This window comes from Plasmodium fragile (assembly GCF_000956335.1).
Source record: "Plasmodium fragile strain nilgiri unplaced genomic scaffold supercont1.43, whole genome shotgun sequence".
NCBI lineage: Eukaryota > Apicomplexa > Aconoidasida > Haemosporida > Plasmodiidae > Plasmodium > Plasmodium fragile.
The window spans coordinates 1-26,837 of record NW_012192623.1 but is presented as its reverse complement, the minus strand read 5'-3'; the positions used below and the strand labels follow the sequence as shown (position 1 = coordinate 26,837).

Below are 26,837 nucleotides of genomic sequence, written 5' to 3'. Positions count from 1 at the left end.
TTTTTTTTTTTTTTTTTTTTTTTTTTTTTTTTTTTTTTTTTTTTTTTACACATCTGTTTTTCCGTTCCGATTTGGTTAATTAGTGCCCTCCTTTTGCGGGGAATTACGTAAAAGATCAAGTATTTGTGTATGTGCATATATATGTCTGCAACATATGTGCTATTTCGTATTAATTCTCAAGTGTATAAATTATATATTTGCACTGAATTTATGTGACCTTGTACATTCTTGATTTTTGGGAAGCACATATATTTTGCATACTGCTTTAATTTTCTAGGGTTCAGGGTTTTAGGCTTAGGGTTCGGTTTTTATTATTTATATTGTATTCTTTGTAAATAAATTTTTAATTTTTCCTATATATTTTTAATTTCTTATGTTGATTTTTTGTAGTGTGAAAATAATAATATGTTGAGTATTTTATATTTTTAAAAGTTACTAATCCCTAAACCCTAGAGAAGACTTAATAATATAAATATTGTGTAAAGTATTTTGGAATGATATGTTATTGTAAGAATAAGTAATTAAATTGTTTTGAAAAGATATAAAGAATATCATTCACCCGTGTGAATTAGGAGAAATAAGATAAGTATTATAAAATTAAGTTTGAAAACTTTTTAACGTATATATATATATATATATATATATATATTCAAGAGTAGCAAAGATGGGAAGGAGGTTAAATTATCATGCTCACAATTTATAGGTATTATTTTAGCATAAATAAATGATTACATATTTATCATCAGCATCATCGTCGTTTTTTATGCAGTAACCACCTATGTGGTCACAATTCCTTTACCTAAAGCGCGCTACATTTTTTTTATCTATCTGTTCCCTTATTTTTGTGTTGTTTGAGAAGGTCGCTGTTTCATTCGCTTCTCTTTAACGCATTATATGTTTATAAGAATGTAGTATATTTTCGTAGGTGCTCGTGGGCACGCCGTAATACGTGTTAGGTCTATAATATCTTCTGCTGAATCATCCCATGAAATCGTTATGTACGCAGTAGACATGGAATGAAAGCAGGAACTGCGGGGACATATTTCTACAGAATATATTCATCTAAATATTGAATTATATAGTCTTTTTCCATTTATATATGATGCTAAAAAGTTTTTAAGACAGCATGCCCGAAGGTGTAAATACGAAGAAAAGGGAATAAATAATATTTTGGAGGAAAGTACTTGCGGCATGTATGACTGTGATAATGATTAGGTAATATATTATGTGTAAGATATAGAGAACCTATGGGTTATATATATATGTAAAGTACGGAAGAACGTACCGTTTATTCAAGTGCTTCCTCCTTTCATCATGCTTATGCACAACTTATTGCAGAAACAAACAGAACTACATTTGCACAAAACATTTATATTTAAAAAAATGTAAACAGTATTATAATTTAGCATATAAATCTAATGTAAAATGTAAGAATATAGGTGAACCCTATCATGAATATAGCGCATAACATCGTGATATCGATCTAATGAATATATAAAACCATAATGTATCATCCAAATTGCCTACTGGAATATAACCATTTTATATTGTTCTTGATTTATCGGATTTGCTATGTTTATGATTTTCTGACAAAATTTTGTGTTTACAGATTTTGTTCGATATATTATTCCCTTTCATTTGGACTGTAGAGTCGAAACAGCAAATTTCGAGAGGGCAAATCCTATGATTATTTGAAATACAATAAGTAATATGAAGAACAGTGCTATGCATGATGAGAGCTCGGCTACGCTATGCGCAACTACAACTGAAGCGTACAGAACTAATGGATAAGGAACAGAGAACATGAATACGAGTTTTAAGAATGTTTTATTTTTTCTTATAGCATATGCCAGTTTATTAAAAAATCCACTAGGTTTGATTTCCCTTCTTTCATCTTGTGCCTTATTCTTCATGTGTCGTGTCTTTTCTAATTCAACCTTGGAATCAGATTGTCGAAACATTTTACCCAGGGCGCAGTTTTTAAGGATACCTATAATGCGACAACCGGAAAATTCACATTGTTGTCGTCCTTTATCTATATAATAGCGAAGGTCGTCATTTATATCAATACTTGTTCTACTAGAGCACCTCCTATGTTTATTATGATATTTTGATGGTTCAACCATTTTGTCTTTTTCTTCGACATTATCGCCATAGTATCGTTTTGAATAGTATCCTTTGGACTTATCAGAATGGTTTTTTAAAGTGTTGTGCAATTTTTTGGCATTGTCCCCTAGGTTCATTGGATCATGTGTTTTTCCAGCTTTATTAAAATTTGTATATTTATCATTCAACGGTTTGGGTGTAGAATCCTGAGTAGGATATGTGCGTGGTAACTTATTTGCTTCATTATCGAATGCAGGTTGTTTATAGTTTGAAGGTTTTCTGTAGCTGTCATCTTGATTATCCCTATTATCCTTACCATCATATTTGTAATATTCATCGTATTTATTATATTCATCACGATATTTCTTATTCTTTTGACCACGTTGATCGTGTGCATACCTACGATCGTCACGCTCCTGTGGATATCTGTCATCATCCGAATATTTACAATTGGCACGGTCCTTAGCATATCTATCATCATCCCAATACTTACAATTGTCACGGTTCTCAGGATATCTGCAATCACCACGATCCTTATTGTATCGATCCTGATGATATGTGTGATTGCCGGGACCATCCCGATATTTATATTCGTCACGGTCCTGTGGATATCTGTCATCATCCCGATATTTACAATGGTCACGGTCCTGTGGATATCTGCGATCATCACGATCTTCATGGTATCGCTCCTGGTGATATATGCGACTACCGCGACCATCCTGGTATTTACAATTGCCTCTCTCATCAGGACGCGGTGTGCGACCATCATAGTATTTATGGTTATATTTTTCTTTTTCATATTTTTCGTATTCATCATAATAATCATCTAAATAACTGTCATTCATCCTTTTATTATTGTATACATTTGATGCATATTTTCCACCTTTAGCTGGGACGTCTAAATTCTGTTTATGCTTGCCACGTTTTTTGAAGGAAGAAACTTGTCTTGGAAATTTCTCATCAGTCAATACATGGTTGAATTCGTGCATAAAACCCTCATTGTCCAAAGATATTTTTACTGCCTTTCCAGCCTTATCTCTGTGGTTGCTGATTATTTGCAGCGCACTGCCCATTAATGTTGAATAACTATTACACATATCTGTGTTTCCCTCTTCCAGTAATACTCTGAAACAGTGTACACACGATCCATTTTTCCTGCTGATCCTGCTATGCGTTGCTTCACCAAAATTATCCTAGGGAAAAGACAAAAGCGAATTAAATACAAAAAGTAGGTACAGTACATATACACGTGTGGCGAATGAAGAATGTTTGTAGAATTACATACGCCACATGGAAGGGAAGCAAAAAAAACGAATGTGCCCCCCTCCCACGGCTCTTTTTGTTTTGTTCATGCTTGGACATTTATATATATATATGAATGCAGCAGTAAGCACAGATATGCTTTTTTTGTATTTTTTTTTTTTATCCATTTTTGGTTAAGTGCTATGTCTTACCTCATTTGTGTACGTAAACGTATGCCATAGTAAGAGTAACAGAGAGTATATAAACCACTTGATGAAAGAAGGGCAGTACAAGTTCTTCATTTCATTCGTTGCACTCTAAATTTTTACTTTTAAATATCATAATATGCTTTTGGAAAAAACGCGGGAGAGGCAGCAGTGAACCTCCTCAAGCGCATAATGCCTTGGTCATATGTGTGAAAATAACAGTACGGTGTAAACATGTTGTGCATAGTGCTGTCTGTTGAGCAGGGATGCATATACTTCTTTTGGTACTGTTCCAATTCGCCCTGGCCCTCGTCTGGTCCCTTTTTGTTTCCTTTTTTGTTTTTTTTTAAAATGAACTTAATGACACATGTATATATATATATGTGAGCACATATATACATATATATTTAGTGGACTAAACTTTATCCTTCAAATGTGAAAAAAGTAATGGATGAAGGAATAATCATAATAATAGTCATAACAATAATAGTGACAGAAAAAAAAAGAAAGGGAAAATATTACTAGTAACAGGTTTTTACACAAAATATACATATATGAAATTAGGAACTGGCCCATGTGGATTTTGTTTTTGTCACATTTTTGTTACATGACTAATGAACAATATATGAAATTCACCATTTTAAACAACAACAACAAAAAAAAAAATTATAAAAAGAAAAGGGGAACGCAAAAGAATTATAAAATAAAAATATATGATAATTATAGAAAAAGTTGTGTTTTCTTATTGCTTCCATGTGGAGCAGCTGGGGCAACGGTACTTTTTTTTTTTTTTTTTTGTAACGGTTACGGGGTTTAAAAAAAAAGAACTATATATAGCATTGTATGGAATATTTTTGTTTTCAAGGAGATAACACAAATAAAAACAAAAAAAAAAGGACAACATCATAATATAAAATTTATGTGTTGCAGGAACACAGAAACAGAAACGTGGAAAGGGAAAAAAAAGGAAAGTGAGAACAATGGAAACAAAGGACACTCATTTTGTGCACGGTGAACAATCCATTTATTAAAAATTAGAATAAGAATATAAGCCAAATTGGCAAAAACAACTACATTATTGTATTCTTCTGTACCGCGAAAAAATGGGAATGCACGAAAAGTGAAATTTCAGCGTTGTGCTGGAAATGTATATGCCCCCGAAAAACAGGAAACGAAGGAAAAAAGTTAGAAGCACACAGCCCGGTACAATGTTAGCATGACCGTTAACTCTGTGCAAATATCCTTTTTTTCAACTTATGCGAATGTTACCGATTTGGAATTGTGAAATGCAAGAACAGAAAGTGGTTTCCTCACGTTTATTAGAAGGTGTAGGCAACCATGTAGGTGCAGCATTTGTGTGTATATAATTATATTTTGCGCGTGAATTATTTTGAACGGTGGGAAAAAGGACACATTGTCATTTTGCAGGTGTGGGATCTCATGGTGTAAATGGAAGAAACAGTGAAGCATGCGGCACTCTTGCTGTGTGGGTAGGTGCGGCTGTTTCTACCTAGGGCAACGGTGAAATTATGGCAGACCATATATTTTTCCATTGCACCTGAGTTGTTACGTATGCCACTTTAAAATATGCTAAAGGACTTAGGGAATGGAAACTCCACGCTCCATTTATCCATTTTGCTTCCATAGTACAATATGGTCTAGTATTTCCTGTATTGGGAAATTTTCCATGTTCACGTTATTCATTGGCTAGGCTGGGTAACTTTGTCTCGACAGAGCAGCCACAAGCTTCCCTTCCTCGTACACACTTTCACTGTGTTCGTCCTGTACATATGAGGGCGGGGCATAGCTCATTATTCCGGCAAATATGGCATGCTATTTTTTCGTGGAAAGCTATCACATATGTTGTCTTTTACAATTTATAACATCCTCCATTTGTGTGCACATCAAAAGGTACGTTGTAAAACCGTTTCATTTGGCAATGTGGAAGTTTGTATACGCACGAAAATAAATCATCAATACGGAAGGATGAAGACAGGGAAAATGTGTTACATTTTATAGAAGAGCATACGAGCTCCATGAATTAAGTAAGATGGTCCTTCTGTAATATATGCAACATATAGGATGTAAAATAATTATTCGTTACATATATATAAAATAAGGAAGGAAGCATCATTGTTTTTTCAAATGCTTTAGCCTCCCATGATGTCTATGGACCAAATGATTACAGAAACAAACAGCACTATGTATGCGCAAACCATTTGTATTAGGAAAATACAAACAAAATAACAGTTTGAAACTGAACCCTAGGCTGAGAATTTCAAATGCGAATAAATCCCTTCATACCAGTAGTACAGAATATTATGGGCAGGTGGACATAGTAAATATATGAAATGGTGCCATAATATCGAAACTGTCTACCGGAAGTAGAATAATGCGGGTACTTTTGAATTTTCTGGTATTTTAGACCACTGATTCTCCTGTGGGGAAAATTTTATCCTTATAGGTTTATTCGGCAGTGTTAATCTTTCCTTTCGGTAGTGAAACGCTATTAGTAGGATCAGCAATATAAGTCCTATACTCCCTGAGGATGCAACAATAGATCCAGCAGCCACGCATGCCACCAAAGGGGGGGTATTAAATAGGAAATACATGTAGGAAGCAAAAATGTTCAAAGTGAAGGGTACCCATGTTCTATTCCTACTTATAGTATGTGTCAGTGTACTAAAAATTCCTGCAGGCTTCTTCGTCGTTTTTTTACATTGCGCGTTAAGTTTTAAGGGCAGTAGCAACCCCTCTGATCCAACCTTGGAAGATACTTTTCTGAATATTTTACCCAAATTGTGTTTTCAAGGAAATCTCCAATATGAATGCCGGAAAATCCATTTCGCTGTTGTATTTTTTCTAAGTAATAGAAAACTTCATCTTCTATATCGATACTTGTTTTACTAGAGGACCTCCTGTGCTTATTATGATATTTTGATGGTTCAACCATTCTGTTGTTTTCTTCGAGATCAACATCATCCCGTTTTTCGAACAAACTGTCCCTGCTGTCAAAGGTCATGGATTCTGTAATTTCCTGGCAACTGTTGAAATGACCGTCATCGTCTCGTTCTTCAAGCCGACTCTCCATGCTGTCAGCATTTGCAGATTTATGAACTTTCTGGTTATTATTAAAAATATCATGGGCTCCTTTCTCGAATATACTATCCCTGCTGTCAAAGAGCATGGACGCGCTAACGTCCTCATCAACGTCGTTACCATGATCACTTCGCCCTTCAAGCAGACTCTCCGTGCTGCCAAAATGGGTAGATCCACCAAACCTTTCCTTGCCTTGATGATCATCAAAATTATTCAAGTTTAAAGACTCGTTGGATTTGTCCACATTACCACGATCCATCGTACTTTTCGACTTTTTCCTTGAACTGTCGCGGGGACTACTTTTTCTAGATCGTGAGTTAGAGCTGTCATTATATTTTGTTACATCGGAACCGTCCTGCAGGTAGGTTTCGTGATTTTCATCCACTGAACCGATGAACATATCCCACGGTACAGTATTATTATGCTCAAGCAGTGCTTCTACATTGGTTTCACCCATCAATAATCTGCCACATCTTATCCGTAAGGTGTCATTTTGGCTTGTTAGGTTGTTCCATGGTGTGCTCAATTCCGTTGCCTAATATATAAGAAGGCAGGGTATATTCAGAATTTGTACAGTGAAAAAGTATTTAGATAAAATAAAGGATGGAAGAAGAGTTTTCAATTTTTAGGAACACGGATAAAGGAATGAGCATAAAAGAAAGGCCTATTTTGAGAGTGTCTTCGTTATTATCATACATCGTAAAGATATTGCCAGGAGCACAGAGCAGAAATGAGTATAGCGGGGTTCCCAGGTAATATCATTCTTCTTTCTTTTTTTGTTTTTTCGCCTTTTAGGGATAAAGAAGTTTCAAGGTAGCAAAATATCTTTATTTTATACATATATAACGATTATATGATTATTCTTTTTTTTTTTTTTAATATATATGTATGCATTGTATAATTTATTGCATGTTTTTTTTTTTGTATACACTAGGATTATATAATTGTGCTTTTTTAATATATATATGCAATTTAGGATTGAATTATTTTTTGGTATTATATTTTATTATATGCAGGAATTATAGAATTGTCCTTTTTTTTTTTTTGGTATATATTTGCAGGGATTATTTGCACTGTTCTTTTTTTTTTTTATATAATGTAAGAATTATAGAATTGTTCTTTTTTTTTTTTTTTTTTTATATAATGCAAGACTTATAAAAGTGTTTCTTTTTTTTTTATATATATATGTTGTATGAATTGTGTGATTTTTCTTTTTTTTTCAACTATTATATATTCAACGATTATAGAACTGTTCTTTTTGTTATATATGTATGGTTTCTATAGAATTCTTCTTCTTCTCCTTCTTTAAGTACAGGAACAATGCTAATTAAGTCCTTTGCATTGTGCAGCTTACGGTTTTGCACTCTATGAGCCCATATATTTTGAGGCAAGAATTAATATGCATAGCAATATATAATATAACAAATGTGATGGTGAAAAGTAGTTAAGAAAGTTTATTTTAGTACATATTAAAATGATGTATAATTCATTTGGAAGTGCGTGGTACCGTGTGGACATATATTAGGAACTCATTGATGATCTCGCTATTCTTAGCGGTTGAATAAATGGAAAAATTATTTATTTTGAAGAACAGGATCTTCTATTTATGCGGTATACCACTTTATTATTTTAACATGAATCTAATGATACAGAATAAGGTGATAAGTGAAGGTTAGATCCTTTTCATAAGAGTATGGTATAATTTTTTGCAGGTTGCGGAGGTTTTGGGTCTAGGATAAATACTTTCCTGTATTCAGAACAACAGGATATTAGTTTAGAATATTTCTTAATAAAATTATAATCATGAAATGTAGTAATTTGGGAGCCATTTCAAATGGTAGTAAACGCTATTACGGGAAGTATTAAAATTGGAAATATCGAAATAAGGAATATACATCTTATACATATGAATGTAGAACGCATGGCTGTAGGGAATGTGCATGTGGAAAAGTATACATGCAGTAAATAGGTGTATGAGGGGTAGGAACATTGAGAATGTTAATGTGCAGAATATTACTGTGGACGGTAAAGAGTGTTATTGTCGGACGAATACTCCCCTGCAATATTTCCATAAATGCCATAAAACAGGGAAGGTCACCTAAGGGGGGAAATGTAATTGTATGTTTCTACTTTTCCCTTTTCTGTCCTATGTGGTATATGCTTATATATTCCTTACGTGTGTGTGTATAGGAAACCGTAATAACTTCTACCTTATGTGACAATGTGCTTTGACGATAATATAGTTAAGAGTACCAGTATTGCCACTTTTTGCTTAGTGCATTTAGGGCCTTTATGAATGTAGTATGTTCCCCATTAGACGCGGAAATATTATTTAGGGGGAAGGAATTTTTCCGTCAGTAGAAGGTGGAGTAGGGAAAATTGGACGCACTGCTGCCTTTTTAGAGGGAAAAAGGAGGATTACGTAGAATATGATTCATAATTTTAGAACGGGCAGGACGCGGAAATATCGAACTCTATATTATACAGACGGCGTGTACACTGAACTTCCGCCATATTCCAACGTTGCTGCAGATATTCTATGTTCCCTATTTTATTAACGGAGACGCTATTACCATATGTATAGTACAATTGTAGAATTCGTTTAATTCATTTTTTCCCCAGTGTGCGTATTAACTGTTACAGGATGGGAAATTTTCTTCCTCTTTTGGTCCCCTTGTCATGCATATAATGCATCGGACGTGTTCTTAGAATGTAGGACTGCATTAAGTAATTCAATAGTATCCTTTTCTTTTCTTGTCCTTTGTTCCCTTTTCCTTGTCCTTTTTCCCGCATTATAATAGTAATGAAAATGAACAGCGGTTAAAAGATGTTACATGACTCATCAGCTATGTGATGTAGAAGAGGAACAAGGGATACAGTGCCTGCTGCCCTGCGTTCCTCGAATATACGTATGAGGAAGAAATTTCTCCTTTTAAGAAAAATGGACGACCGCATATCTACGGAACAATGGAAGGATACTGGTAAGACATCCGAAAGACCAGCATAAGTAATATGGATGCATAGGGAAGGGTGCTAGCCCGTCTCATTGAAAGAATTGCGGAATCATTTCCTACATAACCCGTCACATTGGTAGCTGTATATAATTATATTTTTTGCTATGCGCCTGAGACACTTTCACTGCTTATGTAAAAGTTGCCTTCAGGAAGGGGATGAATCTCGCGAGCGGCCTATTTCTGTTTTTTTTTTTTTTGTTTTATTATAAAATATTATATAATTTGCACATGTGTAATTGGGTAGCTTTTACGAACATGATTTTCATGTAATTATTAAATAGGATTCAAAGTGCGCTCGTGTTGCCAAAAATATAAATAAGAAGTGAACAGATTCCCGTCCCCCCCGCGAGAAAGAATTAGATACACATGTAAGTACGAATTAATAATACCAATGAACAACATACAATACAAGGAACCGGTTATTCCATTTTTTCCTAGTGTCTAAAGAAATATTTATTGGGACGTAATAAAATTTTATTTTATTTTTTTTTTGTTGCTTTATGTCTGTGTTAAAATTATTCAAGCATAGTTTTGCAAGTTGCGTTATTGATAGCACAATTTCGTTCTCTTTTTTTTTGAGCATGGCAAAAAAAAAAAAATAATAATAATAAAGGGGCAGCAGTTCTCCATTATTCATATTGTACTATACCCTTTTCCCTTTGTTCTTTTGTCACATGCTCTCTTAAATGCTACCGAGGGGGCCGCGGGGGCGGATGAATAGCCTTAAATGCCTATTTGATAAAGGAAGACCCCCTTTTGTATGAAGCTTTGCTACCATATAGCAATTAAATGTGCAACGAATGTGCATAATAATTAGTTGCACGGGTTCAAGGTGTACAAGGGGTTCAATGGTTGTATCAAGTTTTGGGGGGGGGTTATCGTTTGAATGATTTCACACGTTAAGGCATTACAGTGTCTATAGAAAATTTATAAATAACAGCACATACCGCACTATTAACAAAACTGTAAAATGCACAAAAATAACTTTATCGACGGCATTGGAAAATGGAGGCAGTTATCGTCATAAGGGAATGAAAGAGAAGTAAAAGATGTAGTGCACGGGAAAATGGATCATGGACATTCATATCGTTAAGGGATGGATTCCATATTTTTATATATATTGTACTAATTGTTGATTTACATATATGTACTATGGACGCAAGGAAAAAATGAACATAGCACTCACAAAATTATGATCTTGCACAGAAATCATAGCGTGGGTTAGAAACATTTGTAATTTTTCACAAATGAACGTCTTAATTGTTCTACGGGACACATACAATATTGTCATGAAATGTGTTTAACGTCCGTAATGTTGTTAATTTAAAAATTTACGCACTTTATAAGCATAAAACACGTCTAAATATCATTATGGAAGTGTACCTTAAAATTATGAGTATGATTATGTGTGATACAAATATCGCGGACACAAGAGGAAATATTAATTATAATTTAGAAATAGAAGAAATGAATTCATATAGAATAGATGCTCCACTCTTTTTTCCGTCGTTGATAAGCTTTCGCATCGTAAAACATATTTTACACATATTGAATCTTGAACCTTAAGTCCGGCTCTTCGTACAGTCATCTAGGCGCAAAACCCTGAACCCTGAAACCCTAAACCCTGAACCGTAAAACCTGGAACCCTCATTCCTATCTCATCAAACCTGTCCGCGACGTATATGACTTCTAAGGCAATTGGTTTTTCAATAATCGCTATACATTCGTCTGCTGTCTTAAGGGCCATTTCTTTCCATGATTCTCTGAAATCATATAAAATCTTCTCGAATTCATATGTGCTCAATTTTTCCTTTGCCACCATGGTACGAAATACTTCATTAACATGTTCGTTTTGTTCTGTCAAGTTATTATTAATTATCTCTTCACATTTTTTCCATTTCTTGTTATATATTTTGAGACTTACAACAGTTTGTTTGTTTCGCAATTCTAAAATTTTTTTTTTCAAAGATTTTTTAAGGGCAATATATTTACTTCTTTCATTTCTGTATGATTGCCAGTATAGAGACAGTAATTCCCATTTATGAGGTTCCTCTTCGATTTGTTCTAATTTTTCATTTATTTCAGAATCTGTCAATCTTTCATCGAAACAAGTCATTTCGTAGTGGAATGCAATCGAACTATGGATTCTATAGTTTTCACTATCTTCTGCTACTTTGCCTTCATATTTCTCAATTGTATGTGTTGCCTCCTTCCGTTTCTTCTCGTTATCTTGTTCTTCCTTATCATAATAATTTATGCCCTCATATGGTTCTAGGAGTGTGGACATATAATCAGCTGGGTCATTATGTGCTTTAACCCCTACTTGTTCATCTGATTGCTGAGTTGGTTCTCCAGAAGGAACGTTTGTTTCTGCCCTCAGAAATTGTGTTTTGGCCTTTGCATCTTCTTCCTTAACCTGAACGATTGGTTCCTGAGGCAGATCGAACGATTGTATAGACTCATGGACTTCTTCTTCCCTCGCATCATGTTCTCTTTTCCATTCTCCATCATAATGCACTTCTTGTGGTACCTGGTACTCCACCATTTTCCATTCTTTTAGAATAGCTCCTGGACGTTCACTATAACATCGTGTTTTTGGTTTCGTCCATTGGTTGCGACAATATATTCGTTTGGGGGTCAATTCATAGGTTTGTTCATACGGTTGTTCGACATCGTCGTAGGCACCTTCATAGCTTTGTTCATAGGTTGGTGGAGCATCGTCATAGTGTTCGAATTCCATCGGATCTAATTCAAGCTCATGTTCTGATGGAGCTGCGCTTCCTTTTGCTAAAGTGCGGGCAACTCTGTTATGTACGCGTAATTTGGTCACATGTTCTTCTTGTGTTTCGTAGTCATCTTGATGCTGTAGAAGGGAAAGGTTGTGGTGATGCGTTGAATTAAAACAAGAATGGCCATAGAGAAAAGAACAAAGGGGAAGGAATAAATATACATATAAATATTGGGTATGTTGTGTGCAGCATATATGTAAGCAGTCATAAAACGTCCCATTCTCCACATACATCTATATGTGATCATGTAATCCTTCATACTGGGCTTACCGTTAAGAAGATGCAAGCAACAACAAAAAGCATAGCAGCTGTTTTGGAAAAGAAGGACATGTGTGCCTTTTTGTCATGCGTTTTGCCTTCTTCATTACCTGCGGAATATGCTTTACCATGTCGACATTGCGACGCTCCTTGTGAAAGGCCCCTTGTCGATGTTTGTGTGTTGTTCGAGTGTACCATGTTGCTATAGATCCTTATATTAAGGGGAAACATATAACACGTAGTGTAGTTCCCTCTGTTTTTCCCTAACTATGCTGCGACTAGGAGCAAGTGTATGCTAAGAGAACAAAAAAGAAATTATAGAAATGAATGAACGCATTTTTTCCCCCTTAACGTCAGCATATATCACTATCAGAAGTGTTGTGATTCTGTTTTTTTTTTTTTTTTTTGGTCAATTGAACCATATAGGATCCCGTTGTAATTTACTTTTCCATGAATCTGCATATACATAATTATTTCTATTGTGCAAAATGCACAAAAAAAAAATAACACGAAAAATGGAATTATGTCAAAATAAATTTATGTTACAACTAAAAATGACATTATTCCAAAAAAAAAAAAAGAGAAAAATGCACATAAGATACATTAATTTGAGCCTGAGAAGAGGAGGGGTCATTTTAAAATTTGAATAATGTGTGGTGCTTTAGTTGTAGGTTTTAGATGGAAAATGTTTTTTTTTGTAATGAACCGTTACATATATATAGGAGTATATGCAATTTACGTTTTTATATTGCGTTCATGCGTTCCGCATTATGCGCTTATGGATAAAAAATACTAGGTGCTTTAGTCAGTCGTTTGGAATGAGAATGCGCTGAATCACATTATTTTATAAACAGAGATGCAAACAAAATTCCTTCTGCATGTATTTTATCACGACAAAAAACAAAGTTTAATTCTAACTTATGAAAGCTTTGTGTAGGGCGTGTTTTTATACTTATGTAAACGCAAAAAGTTACATATTATGGTAACATAATTTTCACATATGACTCCCGCCGCGCCCCGTCGGAAGTACCAAGACAGGAAAAATGAAAAAGGAAGAAAGAAGAAAACTGCAAACCCAATATTGTTTAGAATGACGAAACCTTTTGAAAAAGAAAAAAAGAAAAAAAAGAAAACAAGAAGCAGGCAGTAACTTAAGCGTAGGTAACATACTATGTATATCGCTTAATGGGAAAAAGTAAACTGTTCTTATTATGTGTCATTTCCATTTATTTAAATGGCCTTTCTTTCTCATAATTTCATGTATTATGTAACAAACTATCCACATATAACTCTTTATCATACACGATTCCTGCCTTGTCACACTATTCTATGATCAAAGCTAGGGTGGGCATCCATAATTTGGCTAGTAGTTGTTTCTTCTTGTAGGAATCCTCATGGATTGGTTGCGTGCGCGGTACATGTCCCACTTTTAGCATATGTTCTGCTGCCATTACTTTTTCCACTTCTAAGTGTTTTTCTACTCGAGGTATTTCGCCTTTTTGCGATACTGCCGCCTCCTCTACATTATTCAACCAATGCTGGAACCACTCCTGCTCCTGGCCATACATACTCATTTGCTGATGTTGTTGCGCTACCCATTCTTTCCATGCATCCAATTTCTTCCTTTCCATGGTTGCGGCTTCCCGGTGCTCACCGGATGCTGCGTCTGCCGCCATGTGATCACGCAGGTATTGTTTCCATTCCAATTTCAATTGCAAAAACCACGGCTGCGTCGTGCACGCACGCATAATATGGTTGTGTTGTTCAATCCAAGGAATCCAGTGGGTGCAATCCGACGTCTCGTCCCCCGGAACAGTAGGGGCACGACTCTGTGGTGCATCTAACTGTATGTTTTCCAGACAACTCCATGGATCGGGGTGCTCTTCGTTAGGTGCAGCAGGGCGCGTTTCTAACTGTATGGATTCCATACAACTCCAGGTATCATCTTCGTCAGGTGGACACGGGTCCGTTTCTAACTGCATGGTTTGCATACAACTCCAAGGATCGGAGTCCTCTTCGTTAGGTGCACAAGGGTCCGTTTCTAACTGCATGGTTTCCATACAACTCCAAGGATCGGGGTCCTCTTCGTTTGGTGGACAATTGTCCGTTCCGTCGGACTCAGTGGATGGAACATTGTTTCCTGGTAAACCGTCGTTTGGGATAGCAGTATCCGGGGAACTACTATAGCCCTTGCCGCACCGCATCAACTCGTGTGCAAACTCCGCCACGACAATGTGCAAATAGTCGTCTTTGACGTTTTCCCATGCGGCCGCTTCGCATTCGTTGAGCACTTCTAAATGTAGCTCCATGATCGTGCGCTTATGCACGCGTGGATGACGTCGTCGTCGGGCGGATGTTGACGCAGGTTGCCTATCCCTAATCATCGTGTACCCGTAATCGGGTGGCGGTAGTTCGCCGCGTTGTACATGCTCCAATATTTGTTGGTCGAGTGGCGGTGACGGCACGTCACGCACGGTTCGATATGTTCGTCGTCGTTTGGCGAGGTACGCAAAGTACTACAAAAAAAAAAAGAACAAAAGGCGGATGAGCAGAACATGGATTTGTTGGCATCATCATTTAAGGGCGCTCCGTAGAAACACACTCTTATGGTGCCTATTACGGATACGCATATATGGTGTCCACTCGGTTATATTTGTGCGTGCTTGTGTGCGTTGTGCGGTTTTGTGTGCTTACTTTCCAAAGGGAATAGAGGACGATAAGGGAAGTGACGGATGCAACGAAGATAAGAACAGAGGAAGAAAGGAAGATGTCCTTTGCAGTGAAGATGGGGGAGATAGCGTCATCATCTTTCGAGCGCCCCGGAATTGTAACTGGTTTATCAGATGCTGTAACCTCTGGGCTTGGTGGTGCATATGATCCATCCAGGCCCCCTTTGTATGGTTTAAGGTCTAATTCAAATCCAACATTTTCAGCCTGCATTTTACTGTCGGCAGCGTTGTTTTCCTTATCGTCTCCATTAGAAGCAGTAGCGCGGCTTGTGGTTGAACTGGGGGAACTTCCACTTCCTCCCCCGCCTCCACGTCCTGCTCCACCACCAGCACCATCTGGTAGACCGCCCGCGCCGGTGCCGCCGGGGCTGCTCCCCGATTGATCTGGGTTCGGATTCGGTTTAGGTTTGGGTGGATTGAGAGGAGGGGGGTCATCCGTCTGACTGGATCCTCCGGGAACCACGGCATCGTGGTCGCCATCTTTACCCGCTGGACCAATTGGACCAGTGGGACCTGCTGCGCCGGACTCACTGGACGGATTCTGGACTTCAGTGGAGGTCTTTTCCTTAGATTCCTCTTGAGAACCATGCGGCTGCCCTTGGTCTTTATTGGGGTCACCCTGTTCACCCTGAGCAGTGGACTTCGTGTTACCATCAGGTCCCTTACTCGATGTAGGCTGCGTATCAGGGTCCTGCGCATTAGAGGCCTTCGGTGGTTCTTGCGATTCTGAATGGACATACAGAACAGGGCAAATGATGAAACTGAAGTTCGTGCTAGCTTGTCGGCCACACAGTTGTTGTAGTCCGTCGCTGATGGTCGGCACCATTGGTGCCACGGCGACGGCAGGCATCGGGGCACGGCCAGGCGTCGGGGAGACGGCTATGGGGGTAGGGTGCCACTCCGGTAAAAGACTCTCTCTGTCTCCCACACACAACACACACAATGTGTGTGTGTGTGTACGTCTCTAACGGCCGCTATCTCCCGCGGCGGCTGTGTCTCTCGCGCCATCGCTCTGCCGCTCTGCGTCCCGCTCATTCTCATTCGACGTTTGGTGTCTCTCTCTCCGTGGTGTCTCTCCCTGTCTCCGGAAAAGTTGTTTCTTTTTTTTTTTTTTCCGTGGCTCTTTCGCTATCCATGAACTTAGGGTAAGAGTAGTGGAACATGTTCTGTTAGTGCCGCTTTCTGGCGTCCTACAATTCGTACCTTTGGGTGTCCCCGTAGTTTCAGGTGATGTGCCCATAGACACTTCTGTGGACTTAGTACTTTCGGGGAGAACCCATGTACCGGAAACATATTGATCGGCGTCGTCGCGCGTATCCACACCTTTAGTTTCCTTGGATTCTGCATTATCGAGGCAAGTAAGGAGTACGTTCACATCCTCTACTTCTTTTGGACACCCCTCACCATTCCCCTGAGGTACCCTACTGGTGGTTTCTGGTTGTGTACGCACTGTTGAATTCTCACCTTTTGCACTTTTTTCGCCAGTTTCTCCGTTTGGTACTGCCGGTCCTGCTTCGGATCCTGCCTTGGGTTCTGTTGGTCCTGTTTCCCCCTTTGCTCCCTCTGTCCCTACTGCATTTTCTGTTGATGCTGCCCGTGATGGTGGTGCAGGTGGAGGAGGTGGTGGTCTTGCTGGTAATACTGGAGATGCAGGTGCTTGTGGTTGCGATCCTGCTCCTGGTTGTGTGGCGCCTGTGCCTTTATCATCGGATCCTCCAGCTTTGGGGCTCTTAGTGTCCCCTACCTTTGGTGGCCCTGATGTGCCTGCCGCTGTTCCCGAAAGTCCGGGGGATCCAGAATCACGCGTCTTGTCGTTCTCCGAGGTCTTCACATCTGGTCCATCTGCCTTTTTCCCTGGTGATGGTGCTCCCGCCGGTGTGCCTGGTTTATCCTTTGCTGATAAAATGATGGAGGAAGGGAAGACAGATAAAAAAATGAAAAGATGATAAAAAAAAAAAAGGACACAAGTGGTACAGAAAGAAGGGGCCGGGACGGTGTGGTGTGGTACGGTCGGGTCAGTTGGCGGCAGGGTAGGTCGCCTGCATGGATCGAGATGGACTCGGTGGACTGGGTGAGGAGGCAGCAAGCATACGGTGAGGTGGATACATGGTAGTAGTACAACTTTTATTTGTCGCCGTTATCTCGTCCGCGACCGCTGCCGTGGCCACTCATGTCCGTGCGCTCCGCTACCGCTACCCTCGTGGCCGCTGTGCTCGGCGCAACCGAAGTGTTGCAGTGCTGTTCCGCCGTGCGTGTTGATGTGGTGGCATCCATATTGAGCAATACGGTACGTAGCGGGTCGTATTAGTGCTTGCTCCCCTCGGTCCTTACCTGTCGGTACCTTTGGTGCGTGGGCGCGGGCCTGCACGCCGGGTTGGTCGTCGGGAGGTGTAGGATGCTGTGCCCTCTGTGATGGCGTCCTTGTGTTGCTCTTGGCCCCTCCTGATCCTTCCGGTGTCTTCGCCGTTGCAGAGGGTTTATGCCTGCCCTGCACCACTGTCTTCAGTTGCTTGACCTTGTCGTCTATCTTCTCCTTTATCTCCTTCTCTATTGCACATTTCTCCTTGGATCCCTCTTGTTTCTGCATGTCCTCTAACACCTGCTGTACGCGTTCAAAGGAGCCAATTGCTACCCAGGACTTTATTTCCGTCATAAGCTCATCGTCCATGTGCAGTACGTCTTGCTGTTCATTACACGCCGCTGCCCTCTTCGGATTCCCGTTGTCATCATCTTCATCTGTATTCTTCCACCCACATTTTCTTGGTCTTCCGCGCGCATGTGTTGCTTTCCCGGCCACCCATTGGTCGCTCAACTTATCTAATCGTTGTCTTATTCCTGTTCCAATGCTCTTTGATTGAAATAGTACCTTCCCGAAATCTATATTCTCGCACAATCCACTTTGAGGGTGCTCTCCCAATAAAGTGTTCGATTTTCCTAACTTATCGGACACTTCTGCTATAATATCCCTATGGTCTTTATTCCGTCCATATAGTCTTAATAAAATTTCACTCCCTACTATGCACTCTAAATATTCCTGAAAGTTCCTGGTGGTGCCATGCTGTATGGTTTTTGTTGCCATGTTCCACTTTTCGTGTTGTAATCATATGCTCTCATGTATACGACAATCTTTGCAATGTCCTGACACCTGCTTCCACATAATCCCTGATCCGGTTTATTATATATACTTCCGCAGAAGCCGGAAATAAAAGCGTTACTTTCACCAATTGTGCTAATTAACCTGTTGAAGATATTATCAACCTGCTGCATTAGTCGTTGCTGCAAGTGGAGTAATTTATACGTGCATATATATTCTTCACGTATCCTTCACTCCCAAACGTCACTGTTTTGACCCATGGTTTCCTGCAGACTCGTGCATCATTGGTGCACTACATATTTCCTTTAAACCCCTCATCTCGTCCTCACGCTCCAACATTCTAGTATACCGATTTACATTGCCACCGTTGAATCCTTTATGCGGGCTATACCTCACTGGCCCCTACAACAGCCCTCTGACGTCCATGATACTGGTATAAATAGTTCATACACACGCACAGGATTCGGTGTTCAATGTTCATATACTGTCGCGGAAATGTACTACTACCCTCTCCTTGATCTGCAGGTACTATGAAACTTAGTCGATAACGTTGTCCATCCCATTTCCTCCTTCCTATAAAATTATCCCATGCCAGTATGAAATCCCTTACTTCTGGGTCACGGGTCCTAGACATGTTGAACACTTTGTATTCCCCTTCTTGAAAAAAAAGTACACGACTACTACTACTACTACTACCGCTCTCATAACACAACAACAAGAACAAAAAATATACACACACCCCGTCTCCGTCAACGCCTCTTCCGTCAACGCTTCTCTCGTCAATGCGTCTCCGTCAACGCACCTCCGTCAACGCCTCTTCCGTCAAGGCCTCTCGTGGCACCCCGTCCCCGTCAACCCAGTCTCCGGTCAAAGCTCTCTCCGTCACACCGTGTCCGAGTCACCGCGTTCTCCGTCACGGCGTCTCCGTGAGCGCTTCTCTGTCAAGGCCTCTCCGGGTGGCGCTTCTGCAAAGTCGTGATAAATATACAAACTACTAGGTGTTTTCGTGCTTCCGCGTACCGTCGTGCGCCTTGCTGTGCCGTCCTCGTTGCGTCTGTAGAAGAAGAAGAAAAAAAGTACTACTACACTACCGTACACACACAACGCGTGATGAACACACCCTTCTGCACCCGACGCCCCGTTCTCCACTAAACGCCTTGACACACACTGTCTCTGCGTACACAACCAAACCGCAGTATAACAACAACATCAATTGCTGCTGCCGTCGTACGCGCGGTTGCTGCGTCGAATTGTGGGTACCCGGCCGCGTTTGCGCGGAGAGACAATCCTTCGCCTGCGTACAAGCGGCTACTTCGTCGAATCGCTTCACTCGGACCGACCGCGTTGCTCGGAGAGACAATCCTCCTGCTTCTTACACTCGGCTACTTCGTCGAATGCTTCTTACACTCGGACAATCGCGTTTACCGGTCGCGTTTGCACGGAGACAATATGGCGTCTTACGAGGACAATCTGCTTTACTTGGCCACCTTTCCTCGGAGACAATCTCGTCCTTTCTTACACTCGGACCGATCGTATGCTCGGAGAGACAATCTGCTCCTTCTTACACTGGTCCACTTCGCAGAACCCCTTCTTACACTCGACGACAAGCGCTTGTACGAGGTTGCGGCAACGACGGAAGAAGAAATTGATGTTGTTGTTATACTGCGGTTTGGTTGTGTACGCACACAGAGAGACAGTGTGTGTGACAGGCGTTTAGTGGAGACCGATGTAGAAAGGCGGGAGCGGGCGTTATTCATGACGCGTTGCGGGTGTAGGCGGTAGTAGTAATACTGTTTACTATTTTTTCATTACCTTTCTTGTGTTCTTTTTTTTTTTTCTTTATCTATATTTATTCCTCTGTCATTCTCAATATATGGTTTCTGAGGAATATAATAATAGTAGACGCATGGGATTGCACACCGGTACATAAGGATTTTGTTATGTATAATGTTCTAATGTTAAGTGTTCAGGGGGCACATTACTCATAAGTAGTAAAGGAAGAATATAACAAGGCCTAGAGGGGACATGTGTAGGTTAATATAGTTCACGTGGGACATTGGGACAATACTCAGGTGTGTAATATTTGAGCTACTCCAAGACGAAGAAGTATGTCGGATAGGGCATTAGCGGATATATTGGCAAAATACGCCAAGGACAGGCAACTAGAGGGAAGTGGTGAGCTTTATCAGGTAATTAATTATGAACGACACAACAAACCGTGTATAGGAGTATACGCGCTCATATATGTTGGTGCCACGTGCAAATGTGCGTAGAAGTGTGTTACTGCATATATCATGGTAACATTGAATGCGCAAATTTAGAACAGAGTAATACGCACGAGCGCAGTCGTGCTATGTGAATGTTTGAATGCAACGAGTGAATGAATGCACATGAACGCAGCTACAGAGTACGTGTGCATATTATACATTTCAGGAAAGTCTACAGAAGGACATACGGGCCAGGCTCGGAGAGTTTGTTGAACACATGAAAGAGATGGAGCCACTTATGGACGCCTTTGGTTCAAACTGTAATAATGCAGGTTGGCAACATTGGCTCACTGATGCAAAGTATGCGCACGTGGGTCAAAATGAAGGTGACAGGATTGCGTGCAAATTTATGACAATTGCTTTATATTTCCTGAAAGGATGGAGTCAAACTGGAAAAATCCCTTATGATGAGAAAGAGAATGATATGAAGTTGAAAGGTTACATGAGATGTGCAGTAGTGCATATGTTCACGGACATATTGTTTGAATCCGTGTGTAGAAGTAAATGGGGTACATTTTATGCATGGTACTCGGTGGATGGAATGATGAAGGACGGAGGAATAACTAGGTCAGCCGGTACGCAAAAATGCGCGATGGACCGACTGATGGATATAACGCGCGGCAATTGGAGTATGAGTGAGGAGATTAAAGAAAGGTTAAGGAACAATGACAGACTAAAAAGTATGATAGCAGGGGAAAGAATGAAAGCGGCGTGTCAGAAAAAAATAAGGAAGGAGCAGACGAAGGAGAATAGACCGCTGGATGAGCAAGAGCAGACTAACCAGGAGAGATGGGAAATAAATGTGAAAGAGAAATTGAACAAAAGAATGAAGAAAGTTCTGAACAAAGTTGAAAGGGCAAGATCCGGGAAAGGACAACACGATACGGATGAGACGGATTCCGATGAAGAGGAAACCCTGAGTGAAACTGACGAAGCGGATGAGAAGGACATGGAAATTGAAGACGGTAAGTACACGAATAGCAACAATACGAATATGAATACCCATACACACGGCACGAATAGTAGGAATGCCGCAAACACAAGAACACGCACACGCGGCGAGAACAGCACAACAGCACAGCGCGGCACATCTACGCTGCCCCAGTTCGCTTGCGCCATGCGCAGAGCGGCCGTCACGATGGTAGCGGTAGCGGTAGCGGTGACGAGGCACCGGGATGAGATGACGGAGCGGGACGAGGGATAGTGCATGTAGACATTAAGCAAGCAGGAAACGAGGAAGGCACAGAAGGAAGTGTGCGGACATGGGAGGTCTGTGTGCATTGCACGCACGCATACCTGACGTGTGCTGTCGTCCTATTCTTATCTTACGTTAGTGGACCAAACATGTAATGCTACTCATTATTATCCTTTTACAGAGAAAAAAGTTCCAGTTCCGCCAACCAAGAAACCAGAAGATGCACCAGATAAGGTACCAGAGCAACCAAAGGAGGCTGTTACCGAGAAGAAGGACGATAAGACAAACCCACCAGAGCCAGGGAGTGGGCCAGATGAACGGGGACGGTCAGACACACCACCGCAAGGAGCAGGTCACGGAGCAGGTAAAGGACAACCACCCCCACCACAACCACCACAGTTACTGGACCCTGCAGGAAAGGAACAGAGCACACCTAACAACCACCAGGACACTGCAACAGGTGAGTATACTTGCCCGGACGCAAAGCCCAAGAATCCGCACGCCGCCATAGAGTCACATGCAGGTTCACGTGTGAGCATTACCACAGGCCGCTATACCCCTGAAGGTCAACCATCATGTGAAAAGATTAACGAACTTCTGCGCACTCAGCACAGTCCGGCAACTAATTTTAACCCTACGGACAAAAAGAGTAATAGGAGCAAAGAGTTCGCGTCATCTCGCACTCATGTTTGAGGAGCGCGCACAAACGTGTTCACCAGAGTTTACATAGAGGGGACATGTGCGGAGGTGTGAAAAAGAAAGAGCAAAACAACCAAAAAGAAACAACAACTTTTCCGAAGACAGACGGAGAGACAACACGGAGAGAGAGCCAGAGAGAGAAAGCAAACGTCGAATGAGAGTGAGCGCGCCGATAGACGGCCGCGGGAGGTAGCGGCCGGTAGAGGTAGACGTCTACAGACACACACACACTGTCTGTGTGTGTTGTGTGTGTGTCGGAGACAGAGAGAGTCTTTTCCCGGGGTGGCACCTGCCACGCCGTCCCAATACACGGGTCAACCTTAAACGACGGACCGTCTGGACAACCACCGCACAAACTGTATTTTTATCATTCTACCTTCTTCGCCTAAACTTGATCTTACAGATAAAACTGCATCAAAGGATACGTCGGATACGGATCGGAAAGAATCAGCAGCTGAACCATCAGCACAAGCACCAACCTTATGGGACCCAGCGTCCAACCCTGGGGAACAAGCACAGGACCCATCATCATCTTTACCAGATGCAGAAGCCAGTCAACCCAGTCAATCTTCGTCCCATGATGATCCTAGCCAAACCATTACAGGGGACCCGGCAGGAAAAGGCGAAAAGCCTGACCCCATGTTAGACTTTACAGGAATAGGTGACCCACCAAAGTGGGTTCAACCATGGGATACAACAGAAGATGGGGTAAAACCGAATACAGCAAACTCAGATCCTTCCGGTTTCTCTTCCTACAATCCATCTTCCTTCGGTTGTGCTGGTGTTGAGGACTCGGAGGGATACTCATCATGTGACCTAAGAATATCACTTAATAACTCACAAAGTGCAGGGGACCCCGGAGGATCCTTTGTACCACCTGACGGACACGATTTCACACTGAATAATGAAAATAAAAACTTAATGAATGACCCACCTCAGCATGGCGGCCCCACTCCCCCCGACCTAACCGGCACGGTCCTTACCGCCACTGCTCCCGTGCTGTTATTTCTCGCTTCCGTCACCGTCGCCCTTCTGGGTTATTCCCTTTGGAAAGTAAGTGCACACAACACGCAAGGTCACACACAAACGCACGACGCACAAGGCACAAGCACGCACAAACATAACCGAGTGGAAAAAGGACACAAACAACCGTTGCCATACGCCATTTCACTGTTCCGTCCCATGTTCCCAAAAGGACCGCGAAACAACGTTACTATTTGGACTACTTTTATACGGACACGCAGAATACTAATTAAAAAAAAAACAAAAACAGCCCTACATCTCAAGCCGCCTAAACTCCAACACTGGGATCCTTACATATTCAACACGGAAACGCCAACCTGGCAATTATAGAAACTTAAAATCTAAACCTCCTAAACGTCCTAAATCGCGTAAAGCCCGAAACATTGATCCCTAAACCTTAAACTCTAAACCTGCTAAAACTTAGAATCCTGAACGCTGAACCATGAACCCTAAACCCTGTAGACAGATAAACTTGACCAATTTTTTCATTTCCTATCGGTTGACCGCGCAGAAAAATTCACCCTTTTTTCGCAAGCTACAACGTGAGCCAAGATAGAGCGGCAACATCTGTTTGAACAATCTCAACAGTAGTGTGTATATATGTTTCGGTTTCTGTGGCATTTCTAGCTATTGAACAAAAAAAATTTTAAATGGACAAATTGTTCCCTATTAATAGATTGCTCATTTATTGGTACTGTCAATGAGTACCTTGTGCGGCACCGCTGCTTCTCATTTGGTAGTATGAAATAAAGCATACCTATAATTATTTTTTAGTGAGTACACGAACAAATTTTGACATAATATTGCTCCTTCAAATTTTCATTAACCGTGTGATGTACTAAATATTTAAAAAGTTTTCTTGTTCGAGTGTTATACGTACACAGGAAGCTGCGGAAAATTAGTATTGTGTTATAGCAGCTATTCTTGCGTATAGACAAAATAAAAAGTGTACAAAAAGTGACCCCTAAGTTAAGGCACATGCACGAAAAACATTTTAAAACGTAGAGGGGTTCTATTCATATTTCTCATAATGAACAGCAAGTTTCTTCTTTGACAGTTCTGATATGTGTGAGTTAGCATCTTTTGGAAAACTTCACATTTGTGCTTGAATCTTGTGCCTTCTCCGCATAAATTTTTTCCTGACAAATATTTGTGTATGATGTGATAAAAATGAATAATTTATATATAAACATGTATTAAATCTGGGAATTTTATGGCTTTCATAAAACGAATAGTTGTACAGATTAACATTAATATAGATGTGTCTTTTGATTGAACTATATATATATGTATTAATAAATGGATATTTCGTAGGAGTACAAAATTCAAAAACATGTTCAGAAGAAAAATTACCCGAGAATATTTATATATTAAGAAAAAAACTCTATTAATACATTGAAAAGTGTAAGTAATTGTATAGGATACGTAGAATATGGCATATGGATTGTATCCTTTTTAATATTCCATAAATGAGTAATTAACTATAAGTTATATTCATGAATTTAGTCATTTGGTGTCTTTCGTTTTTTTCATAATATTATGATATTATGCTGTACTAATTTCTGTTATTTATAATGCCCATTGTATTGATTAATCATACTTTTCATTTTGATAAATACAATACACTCTTTTTTGTATTATTTCTTTTGCATTATACAAAAAAATTTTAGGCAATATAACGCTTACCACAATGGGAAGGGAATAAGAAGTGCAACAATATTTGGTATCGCGAGTAATGTATGTGATATCAATCTTCTAGCATACTAATATAAACCCCTAAACCTTGATACTATTGGGTTTAGAAATTGCGTACTAAATCCCCCATAGCCGTGATATGGTGAATGAGGACAAGGGCCATGGCCGAGGGCAGTGTGAATAGCACCATCAATTACTGACCCTACTGTCGGCACTGTCGGTACTGCTGGTACTGCCGGTACTACCGGTACTGCGGGGTGCACTGGTGAAACAACTGGTGTATGATGATTATGTGAATGGTGAGTAATACGAGTCCTGCAGGGAGGAATATAAAGGGGGGAAATGGTAGGTTATTCATGTAGTTGCAATTCGCCGGTACATATAGTTGTACATGAAGCATAAGGGAATATGGTACTGTGTGGTGGTGTATTCTATTTAACCTGGTTCGATCAAATGGCCAATCGTGTCGTCCTTCATTACGTACATATGTATTAATGGAATTGGGATTTCTTGATCTAGGAGTTTCCACAATGGTCTCGCTACAGTGGTCATGAAAGCCAGGTCTATGGTGATAATGACTGTGTCGGAAGGATAATTGTCTGCTCTTTATTAAGTTGTTCCTGGATTTCTCATTCTGTGGACAGGTCCTAGGGTTATAATGTATGCCCTAAAAACAGATAAGAAAAAAGAAACAACAACAGTCATGTATGCGTTTTTCTACAACACGCGGTATTCACGTAAGCCTCGTAGTAATGGAACAGTGCTAGTTACATAAGAGGAAATTAGAAAAGAAATGTAGAATACAAAAATAACGGGCTTTTTTTGCTTCATTTTGCGTTATTTTTCACATGCATATTATTATCTTACATGATTAACATTTTGTAACACACAGATGAAACAAATAAATAGAAGCAGTTCGCAGCAAAGGAACAGCATTTTAGTCCTATTACTAGCCGTATATTTCTTCATGTTCTTGACTTTTTTTTTTTTTTTGTAATTAAAGTTTATGCTTTTTTACTTTTAAATTTCAATTGTTTTTTAAGCAATACGAAATTTTTTTAAACTTCTTACACTTTCAATTGAAAGTAACTTAAAATGAAAATAAACTAGAGTTAGTTTTTTTCTCGATAAAAATAAATATGATATGAAATGGTTACCCGTAATTGACAAAAACAAGAAATATATTTTTTCTTAGTAGTAGTCACACTGGCATTACGTGCATTACACAAAATCAATAGGACCCTAATATATATGTTTAGGAGATGGGTAATTTGTGATAAAATGACACAAAATACAGTAAACATAAATAGAAGAATAAAAAGGTGATTTTACTATTTTTATAATATTTTCCGAAAAAAATCAAATAAAGCATTTTTGTTATGTTTATTACTAGGGAAAAAGGCTTAGCGAATTTTTTTACA

At 39.8% G+C, this 26,837-nt stretch overlaps 6 protein-coding genes across 6 annotated transcripts; 1 reads left to right on the top strand and 5 right to left on the bottom strand.

Annotated features, from left to right (window-relative positions):
* Window positions 1-1,634: 1,634 nt before the first annotated feature.
* Window positions 1,635-3,650, bottom strand: AK88_03621 (uncharacterized protein; the record flags this gene model as incomplete). Its single annotated transcript, XM_012481232.1, has 2 exons — window positions 1,635-3,299; window positions 3,561-3,650. The coding sequence occupies 2 exons, from the start codon at window positions 3,648-3,650 to the stop codon at window positions 1,635-1,637; spliced, it is 1,755 nt and encodes a 584-aa protein (XP_012336655.1).
* A 2,638-nt stretch (window positions 3,651-6,288) lies between these two features.
* On the bottom strand, window positions 6,289-7,415 carry AK88_03620 (uncharacterized protein; the record flags this gene model as incomplete). Its single annotated transcript, XM_012481231.1, has 2 exons — window positions 6,289-7,188; window positions 7,350-7,415. 2 exons carry the CDS (start codon window positions 7,413-7,415, stop codon window positions 6,289-6,291), a joined length of 966 nt encoding a protein of 321 aa, XP_012336654.1.
* A 3,840-nt stretch (window positions 7,416-11,255) lies between these two features.
* Window positions 11,256-12,912, bottom strand: AK88_03619 (uncharacterized protein; the record flags this gene model as incomplete). Its single annotated transcript, XM_012481230.1, has 2 exons — window positions 11,256-12,530; window positions 12,727-12,912. The coding sequence occupies 2 exons, from the start codon at window positions 12,910-12,912 to the stop codon at window positions 11,256-11,258; spliced, it is 1,461 nt and encodes a 486-aa protein (XP_012336653.1).
* A 1,124-nt stretch (window positions 12,913-14,036) lies between these two features.
* Window positions 14,037-18,522, bottom strand: AK88_03618 (uncharacterized protein; the record flags this gene model as incomplete). Its single annotated transcript, XM_012481229.1, has 4 exons — window positions 14,037-15,032; window positions 15,409-16,169; window positions 16,647-17,339; window positions 17,775-18,522. The coding sequence occupies 4 exons, from the start codon at window positions 18,520-18,522 to the stop codon at window positions 14,037-14,039; spliced, it is 3,198 nt and encodes a 1,065-aa protein (XP_012336652.1).
* A 2,499-nt stretch (window positions 18,523-21,021) lies between these two features.
* On the top strand, window positions 21,022-23,950 carry AK88_03617 (uncharacterized protein; the record flags this gene model as incomplete). The annotated part of the gene is made up of 4 exons (XM_012481228.1): window positions 21,022-21,826; window positions 22,181-22,648; window positions 23,102-23,751; window positions 23,894-23,950. 4 exons carry the CDS (start codon window positions 21,022-21,024, stop codon window positions 23,948-23,950), a joined length of 1,980 nt encoding a protein of 659 aa, XP_012336651.1.
* A 1,707-nt stretch (window positions 23,951-25,657) lies between these two features.
* AK88_03616 (uncharacterized protein) lies at window positions 25,658-26,385 on the bottom strand (the record flags this gene model as incomplete). Its single annotated transcript, XM_012481227.1, has 3 exons — window positions 25,658-25,731; window positions 25,897-26,083; window positions 26,284-26,385. 3 exons carry the CDS (start codon window positions 26,383-26,385, stop codon window positions 25,658-25,660), a joined length of 363 nt encoding a protein of 120 aa, XP_012336650.1.
* Window positions 26,386-26,837: the final 452 nt, after the last annotated feature.